This window comes from Olea europaea, chromosome 3, assembly GCF_002742605.1.
Source record: "Olea europaea var. sylvestris chromosome 3, O_europaea_v1, whole genome shotgun sequence".
Taxonomy (NCBI): Eukaryota; Viridiplantae; Streptophyta; class Magnoliopsida; order Lamiales; family Oleaceae; genus Olea; species Olea europaea.
In genome coordinates, this window is record NC_036239.1 from 7,675,610 (window position 1) to 7,685,009 (window position 9,400).

Below are 9,400 nucleotides of genomic sequence, written 5' to 3' on the forward strand. Positions count from 1 at the left end.
AAACTATAAGGCTCCCCAGCTCCTCGCGACGATGCGTAGTGCCAAGTGCGCCTCTAAAGCGCCCAATGCGTACTTTGCGACGTGCGCGTGCCGGGACCGGGATCGGGTCCGGGTCCGGGTCCGGGTCCGGGTCCGGGGAATGGTGCTAGTGGTGACTAGCCTTTGGCTAGCTAAAGTTAGCCAAGTGGTAGGTAACATATTAAATTATATATTATTTACACAACCCACTATATAAACAAGACTATTTTCTTGTAAACTTTCGATGTGGGACTCCTTTCCATATAAAAACCACTTAAAATGGGCTTATCAACATATGGGCCTATATTGGAGACTTTTCCAATTCACTTAAATTAATTACAATGACCCATATCATTAAATATTACATTTAATATTTTAAACCCAAATCAAACCCAAATCAAATTTAATTAATTCCAACATATATATATATATATGTGTGTGTGTGTGTGTGGCACAACCATATTACACCATGCTTAATTAAAAAGTTACATTTTATGTTTTATGTTACTTTCAAATGCACAATTTTAATACATATCCAACAAAAATTGTAGGGAGTGAGATCTAAATATCACTTACATTGTCTTTTCTACAAGATCATTGCAAGCTTAAACAAAAATCTTCTATTAAAACCATTAAATTACACGGTGTGTGGCATTTCAATTAAAAAGTGTCACATCATATCACTTTCTAACGTCGGAAAAATATTATAACATAAAAGATAAACGAAATTAACACTGAAATTTGAACATGTACACTTTCGACTACAAATTTTAAATTTTTGTAGTGAGTTAAAACGTTTGGAGAAAAATATAATAATTCAATAATATCAGTTTTAATTCAAGCCTGGAAATTTGAAATATTTGGACGACAGCACATTACTTTCCAAAATAATAAATAACTACATACTTTTTTATTTAAAAATTATTGTTTTCATGTATTTTTATGATAAATGGAAATCAAAACATATTAGGAATGCAAACTAGGAATATAAGCCCCCCGTTTGGTTCCCATTATTTCCTCATTAAAATGAAAAATATGATCGTTATTCATCACATCAAGCCACCAAATTTGAATTTTTATCTCTTATGTAGCGTCCGTAACGACTATATTTTTCATTCTCATTCTTTTGAAAATGAGAAACAAACAGAGTCTAAACTTTGCATAATGTTATTAATACAAAACGACATTTTTTGAGTGCTTTTCTTGCTTTATGCTGCATAAAATATGGTTATAAATTCTATCTTTTTACATCCTCAAATTTGCTGATTTGGTGATGATTGGAATTGTAGTTCTTTGAGAAGATCAAAGTTGGTGTCATGACTGTCAATTTGAGTTATTTCTGGATTAATTCTGATTCAGTTAACTTGAGTAATTGGAATAATATTTTATTATATATAAAATATATTATTTAATTGAAAGAAAATATTTGTCCAATTCATAATCTATGACCTGGTTCTGTTGAGGCGCAATAGTTATCTTCCAAGCTGTAAATTATTTGAAACTTTCTGGTCAGAAGAGACGAAAAGGCGACCGAAACTTTAGACTACATAAAAATAATAGCGTGTTGTTTTTCAAATTTATGAATTGCTTATAGAATATTATTGAAATCCTACCCACTCATTAGTTTATATTAAATTATATTATATTTTTCTCTTCTATTTCCAACTATAAAATCTTTCATAAAATAATATTACATGTTAATCGAAATATTTTCCTTTTTTTTTTTCAACCACTCATTTTTCAAAAAAATATTATTCCACCCATTTTCAACTCTACAAAATGGGATCCAAACGGGGGCTGAATATATTAGTTACAGTTGCATCTATCGAGAGGAACTTTCTAATCTTTCTCACTCGAATTTCTAGATCCACTGACCATAGACCTCCGGTTACAATATCTAATCGTCCATGATATAAAGTAGAGAATCTCGTAAGCAAAAAACGATGTTCACTAAACAAAACTCGAAAAAATTTGAACCAACATCTCATGGCCGACCTTGGAGACTGACACCCTTATAAATACCGTAATGTACATGTAAAATTATCATTTGCTAACGTATGTGAGTTGTGAACATAGAAAGGATGCAAACAAGCACGCACCTCAACCCCTAAAAGATTATTTCCGGTACCCTTTCTCACAAGTGTGGCATCATAAATACTTTTAGATATCAATGGCTCATATTTCACTTCTCTCTCTCTCTCTCTCACACACACACACACACACACACACACATGATGTGATCTGATCTGAGGGACAGTAAATCACATGGGTTTTTGGTGGTGGGGTCCCACATTGTCAGTCAGTCCCCCCATGTGATGTTGCCATCCTCCATCAAAGGGAGGGAGCAAAAGCACACACCCCACCCCACCCCGTATAAACAAAACTGCAGATCTTCAAATATTATAATCTTGGATTTTCTTGAATCTGGATCTAAACGAGTTAAAGAAAGATTTTGGATTTATAATTTTCTTTTTTGGATTATACAATGGGAAATAGCCATCAATACTGAGAAGAGGGAAGAAAATACAGACCCTGAAATTTACTTACTTACTTCTACACATTGATATTTCTTTGATTTCACTGAAACTATTTCCTTTTTCTACCTGTTGTCCAGCAACTTTCTTCAACTACAGAAATGAAAAGAGAAATGGATGGCCCTCTCAATCTGTCCCACTTTCTTTACTGCCTTTTAATGTATGCCTTTTAATTTAATGTATGATAGTAAGTAGGTATAGTATTTCTAACTAATGCTGCCTGTCACACTGACTTGGAATTTGATTTAGCAGATCAAATCAATCTTCATCCTGTAGAAAGATTCAACACAAAATGCAAACCCACCTCAGGAAATGAACAAGTATCAAGATAAAAGTACTAAGCAAAACCATAAAAATTAATTAAGCAGAAGCTTATAATTAAGGGACAACAAATTATTTTGTTTACTTACCTCCATTAAGGAAGCTAAAAAGCAAGACAAGATTCTAGGCCTACATTCCAATGGCCTCGTGACCAGAAGCAAACCTGCATTATTCATTTAGGTAGTTGCTTGTATGTATCAATAATTTCGTCTAATTAATGGTAATCGAGTGAGTAATCATACCTAGGCACTTGAAAGTACCACGATTTGAATGGAGCCACGTCTACCGAAGAACTAGCAGGAAAGAAAGACGGACTGATCGAGTTATTGTTAGCCAGAGACGACACTGAAATCTTATCGAACTCTCCAGTCTCCCTGGAGAAAGCTGTCGTGGAGTCGCCGGCAGCTTTTGGAGACGCAAAGGGACTGTCGGGGAGGTTGTGCTCCAAACTACATTCAAATCAATAAAGAAACTTAATCATTCAGAGCAATAGAACATGACACCAAATAAATAGATGAATTAGAGGTCACACATCAACATTTAATATGCATTCAACTAACACACTTGAATGCTAATTTCAGGACATTACTGGTAATAATGAGTTTCGAATCAAGATAAGAAACACAGAAAACAAGGAGAGGTCCAGTACCTTCCTTTCAAATCACTTTCTTTGTTGGGATTTTCTGCGTCTTTGGTCGTTTCATCCTTGAGAGAAGAAGATTGTTTCTCTGTATCAGTAACATTCACTGGATTTTTCACAGCCGAAATTGAACTATTTTCTGTAACAGCATAATTCCAAATGCAAAAGTCTTTATCCCATCTTTCGACAACCATGAAACACAATGTCTAATGAAAACTGAAATAAATAAAAATGGCACCTTCTTTAGATTCCAGGCTACCGCGATCACCCGATAGGACGACATTTTGATTGAAAAAACTCGGAGACTGTGTTGGGGATGAAAGAATGCCACCGGTAGAGAGTGTTCGGTGGTGGCTATTCCTCTTGATGTCAAGTTGTAGACCCATAAGTCTCCTATTTTGGAGCTCAATTGCTTGCTGCAAATCTGCTTGCTCCTCTAGTTTTCTTCTCCATAACATGTCGGGATTGTTGTAGAACATCCCTGCGCCTAAAGCCAAAAAGAAAATACCATTTTAATCAAACATGAATTAGGAACGTCCTTTTTTCTTTTAGAAACCAACTGAAGTGAAGGCATGAAGCATTGCTGTTTACTTCAAGAAACCAAGAAATCGTTGGTGCACGATGCAAGGGATGAGTATTTACTTACCGAGCTGAAGATCATAAGAATCTTTCGACTCCAGCCCGGTAGGGCTACTATATCCCGTGTACTCTCCCCTCTCCATCTGAGGCTGTTTCCTGTAAGTGTCATCAAATTTAACATTAATAATACATAAGATAATTGGTCTACCACCCAGAAAGGCTTATAGAGGGACTAACCTGTGTTTGTCGGGGATTTTGCCTTTCTCCTTGTATGGTTTGACGAGTACACGAGCATCACATACATAGTGGGGATTGCCCTTTGCAAGAATGAGCTTTACAGTCTCCGGATAAACAAATGTGACAAAACCAAACATCCGTTTCTGTTGATACGGAATCCTCACATCTTGAACTGGCCCGTAAATACTTCAAGATGAAGCAAATTATTTAATAAACTCAATTCCATCAGCTAAAGAAAGGTATAAATAACCTCATTCAAGCTCAGGAAGAAATTCATGCACCTGAAATAATTGGACACATCTTCCTCCTTGAAAGTACTATCAGCTGGAAATGTCAAGTAAATTTGCCTCGAACCAGGATTCATCATACCAAAATCACCTCTTTCGAGCCGAGACCGACTAAATTTGTGCATATCATCACCCAAAAAGGCTCTACAAGTTCAAATCCAAAATTATTAACTTCAACAAAATTATGAACCCAATAAAAAGGTCAAGTAAAGATGTTCATGCCTTGGACTCTCAGCTTGCAGTTGCTCTTCAAATATTATAATCTTGGATTTTCTTGAATCTGGATCTAAACGAGTTAAAGAAAGATTTTGGATTTATAATTTTCTTTTTTGGATTATACAATGGGAAATAGCCATCAATACTGAGATGAGGGAAGAAAATACAGACCCTGAAATTTACTTACTTACTTCTACACATTGATATTTCTTTGATTTCACTGAAACTATTTCCTTTTTCTACCTGTTGTCCAGCAACTTTCTTCAACTACAGAAATGAAAAGAGAAATGGATGGCTGTCTCTCAATCTGTCCCACTTTCTTTACTGCCTTTTAATGTATGCCTTTTAATTTAATGTATGATAGTAAGTAGGTATAGTATTTCTAACTAATGCTGCCTGTCACACTGACTTGGAATTTGATTTAGCAGATCAAATCAATCTTCATCCTGTAGAAAGATTCAACACAAAATGCAAACCCACCTCAGGAAATGAACAAGTATCAAGATAAAAGTACTAAGCAAAACCATAAAAATTAATTAAGCAGAAGCTTATAATTAAGGGACAACAAATTATTTTGTTTACTTACCTCCATTAAGGAAGCTAAAAAGCAAGACAAGATTCTAGGCCTACATTCCAATGGCCTCGTGACCAGAAGCAAACCTGCATTATTCATTTAGGTAGTTGCTTGTATGTATCAATAATTTCGTCTAATTAATGGTAATCGAGTGAGTAATCATACCTAGGCACTTGAAAGTAACACGATTTGAATGGAGCCACGTCTACCGAAGAACTAGCAGGAAAGAAAGACGAACTGATCGAGTTATTGTTAGCCAGAGACGACACTGAAATCTTATCGAACTCTCCAGTCTCCCTGGAGAAAGCTGTCGTGGAGTCGCCGGCAGCTTTTGGAGACGCAAAGGGACTGTCGGGGAGGTTGTGCTCCAAACTACATTCAAATCAATAAAGAAACTTGATCATTCAGAGCAATAGAACATGACACCAAATAAATAGATGAATTAGAGGTCACACATCAACATTTAATATGCATTCAACTAACACACTTGAATGCTAATTTCAGGACATTACTGGTAATAATGAGTTTCGAATCAAGATAAGAAACACAGAAAACAAGGAGAGGTCCAGTACCTTCCTTTCAAATCACTTTCTTTGTTGGGATTTTCTGCGTCTTTGGTCGTTTCATCCTTGAGAGAAGAAGATTGTTTCTCTGTATCAGTAACATTCACTGGATTTTTCACAGCCGAAATTGAACTATTTTCTGTAACAGCATAATTCCAAATGCAAAAGTCTTTATCCCATCTTTCGACAACCATGAAACACAATGTCTAATGAAAACTGAAATAAATAAAAATGGCACCTTCTTTAGATTCCAGGCTGCCGCGATCACCCGATAGGACGACATTTTGATTGAAAAAACTCGGAGACTGTGTTGGGGATGAAAGAATGCCACCGGTAGAGAGCGTTCGGTGGTGGCTATTCCTCTTGATGTCAAGTTGTAGACCCATAAGTCTCCTATTTTGGAGCTCAATTGCTTGCTGCAAATCTGCTTGCTCCTCTAGTTTTCTTCTCCATAACATGTCGGGATTGTTGTAGAACATCCCTGCGCCTAAAGCCAAAAAGAAAATACCATTTTAATCAAACATGAATTAGGAACGTCCTTTTTTCTTTTAGAAACCAACTGAAGTGAAGGCATGAAGCATTGCTGTTTACTTCAAGAAACCAAGAAATCGTTGGTGCACGATGCAAGGGATGAGTATTTACTTACCGAGCTGAAGATCATAAGAATCTTTCGACTCCAGCCCGGTAGGGCTACTATATCCCGTGTACTCTCCCCTCTCCATCTGAGGCTGTTTCCTGTAAGTGTCATCAAATTTAACATTAATAATACATAAGATAATTGGTCTACCACCCAGAAAGGCTTATAGAGGGACTAACCTGTGTTTGTCGGGGATTTTGCCTTTCTCCTTGTATGGTTTGACGAGTACACGAGCATCACATACATAGTGGGGATTGCCCTTTGCAAGAATGAGCTTTACAGTCTCCGGATAAACAAATGTGACAAAACCAAACATCCGTTTCTGTTGATACGGAATCCTCACATCTTGAACTGGCCCGTAAATACTTCAAGATGAAGCAAATTATTTAATAAACTCAATTCCATCAGCTAAAGAAAGGTATAAATAACCTCATTCAAGCTCAGGAAGAAATTCATGCACCTGAAATAATTGGACACATCTTCCTCCTTGAAAGTACTATCAGCTGGAAATGTCAAGTAAATTTGCCTCGAACCAGGATTCATCATACCAAAATCACCTCTTTCGAGCCGAGACCGACTAAATTTGTGCATATCATCACCCAAAAAGGCTCTACAAGTTCAAATCCAAAATTATTAACTTCAACAAAATTATGAACCCAATAAAAAGGTCAAGTAAAGATGTTCATGCCTTGGACTCTCAGCTTGCAGTTGCTGCTGGAGAAGCAAATTCATGCATCTATTTGTGGCCCCCGGGGAGTAAGGGAAATTAGTAGAAGCCATGAGTTGAGAAGCTGCGGCCAGCCTTTGTTGTTGCACAGACTTGGATCTAAGCAGCCGTTGACACTGCTCCATCATCTCAAATTTGCTCGGTGAGCCAACCATGGAGGCATCATCCGCCCCATTCTCGCCATGGACAAACCTGCAACTGGTGCCATTCTTGCAGTACCCTCTAGCAAAGTAAAGGCAAGGTTTCCATCCGAACCCTCCACCAAGATCATCAGGGCCCAAACAGACATCACTCGCTGAGCAGCTACGGCGGTGAGGCAAGCCGTCGAATGAGTCACCACCCCAGTTATCGGCGGCACCACCGTAAGAAGTGAAGAGCATCCCTTCACCACCTCCATTTCCACTTGGGCTAGAAGCCAAATCTTGCTGTGGGTAGAACATATCGGGGCTTTTAGGCATCAGTAATGGAGAGCCATCGTTGAGGAAAGAGAGCTGATCTTGTAAATGAAGCTCATCAATCAGATCAACCTCTCCAGTTGCATAGAAAGGAAGCGCAGCAGAATTCATAGCAGATGATGTGGTTGCATTATATGCAACTGGCGCAGAACCAGGACTAATTAAATCATCTTGGGTTTGAAAATCAGAGAAGCTTGAATTAGCCCAAGAAGAAACTGCAGTTGAAGACTGGATAGGAATACTGAGAGGAGAAGGAAAATTCACACCACCAAGTAGCCTAGAAGAAGAATTGGTACTTGAGAGAGATAAAGAGTTGCTGAATGGTGAAGGAGAAGGACTTGAAGGGGTTGAAGAAGTATTTGATGAAGCTAAACCAAAATCTTTTGTAGCTTTAAGAATCACAGAGTGAACCAAAGATTCAGGGCCAAAAGCCAAACGGATCATTTCTTTCTCACCATGGTCTTGTAACAGGAGAATTCCCATGATTTTAGAGGCATTTTCAGGGTACAAACTTTGGATCCTTTGAAAAACAGTCTTTGTTGCTTCATATGCATCCATGTTCTTCTATATCTGGGTGGTAGTAGATTCCACTCCAACCCTCCAAACCTACCTTTTTTCTTTCAATCACCAGCTATTCTTTCTTTGAGTAAAGAAAGAAAGAAGCAAAGAAAAATCTCTTCTTTCTTGTTCCAAGCCAAGCTACCAACTATAGTATGGCAGTAGCCAGTAGTTCACTTAATATTTTCTCTTGTTCCTGCAGAAAACCCAGAAAGGTAAACAAGATGAAAAAGAAAAACAAACAAGAAAAGTACGGTGGTTGAATTTCTTTATAAAGATAAAACCAGAGATAAAACAAGAAAAGAAAGAGAAAAAGATAGTATCTTTCTCTCAATTTTCTTTACCAAATTTAAATAAATAAAAGAAGTTGCTGTAACTAAAGTACTACTTACCCATGAAAGATATCAAATCCTTCATCTTTGCCCACTGTAATCAACTGAAAATAATCAATAAAAACCCACATTCAACATTCTGTTTCAGCCTGTATTATTATTATTTTTCCCTCCTTCAGCGTATGGTTTTGAGCAAGTTACTGGAAAAACCAAAGCAGCATCTTCTTTCTATGCAGCCTGCAGGATTTTGCAGCAGTTCGTTTGACAGCAAAAGCAAGAAAGCAGGGGAGGACCATCAATAACGAAATTATTTCGTAGAACCCTCCATGGCTTACCGTTGATTTTATGGGTTTGTGGTAAAAGAAAACCTAAGTGGAAGTACAGAACAGTGATGTCTGATAAAAGTAGGCTTGATTTTTAAGCTCGCGTCAGAAAGAAATTGTGCCATTTACCTTTCCCAGAAGTTGCGATGGCCCAAAAATTAAAATAAAATAAAATAAATCTTTGGTCAAAAATGTCTATTGTGAACTAGATAAATCATAAAATGTCAATTATACTCGTTTAAAATGATTTTTATGTATTTAGATAGTTTCTTGGGCTGATCATTTGTACATTGGAAATTTTGAAAATTTTTAATCTATATGAATTTTAGGTTTTTAGGATATCAAACTAAAATAATTTATTCATGATCATGGAATATTTACTCAAAAAGCATTTTGATT

At 36.9% G+C, this 9,400-nt stretch overlaps 1 protein-coding gene across 1 annotated transcript; it reads right to left on the reverse strand.

Moving 5' to 3' along the window:
- Nucleotides 1-2,449: 2,449 nt before the first annotated feature.
- On the reverse strand, nt 2,450-9,132 carry LOC111377892 (zinc finger CCCH domain-containing protein 53-like). The gene is made up of 19 exons (XM_023001043.1): nt 8,739-9,132; nt 7,295-8,542; nt 7,067-7,216; nt 6,786-6,971; nt 6,616-6,704; nt 6,208-6,456; nt 5,979-6,108; nt 5,572-5,778; nt 5,419-5,473; nt 5,024-5,099; nt 4,839-4,902; nt 4,611-4,760; nt 4,330-4,515; nt 4,160-4,248; nt 3,752-4,000; nt 3,523-3,652; nt 3,116-3,322; nt 2,963-3,036; nt 2,450-2,822 (listed from the first exon to the last, which is right to left on the reverse strand). Exons 2-18 carry the CDS (start codon nt 8,344-8,346, stop codon nt 3,003-3,005), a joined length of 3,303 nt encoding a protein of 1,100 aa, XP_022856811.1. The 5' UTR covers nt 8,347-8,542; nt 8,739-9,132; the 3' UTR covers nt 2,450-2,822; nt 2,963-3,002.
- Nucleotides 9,133-9,400: the final 268 nt, after the last annotated feature.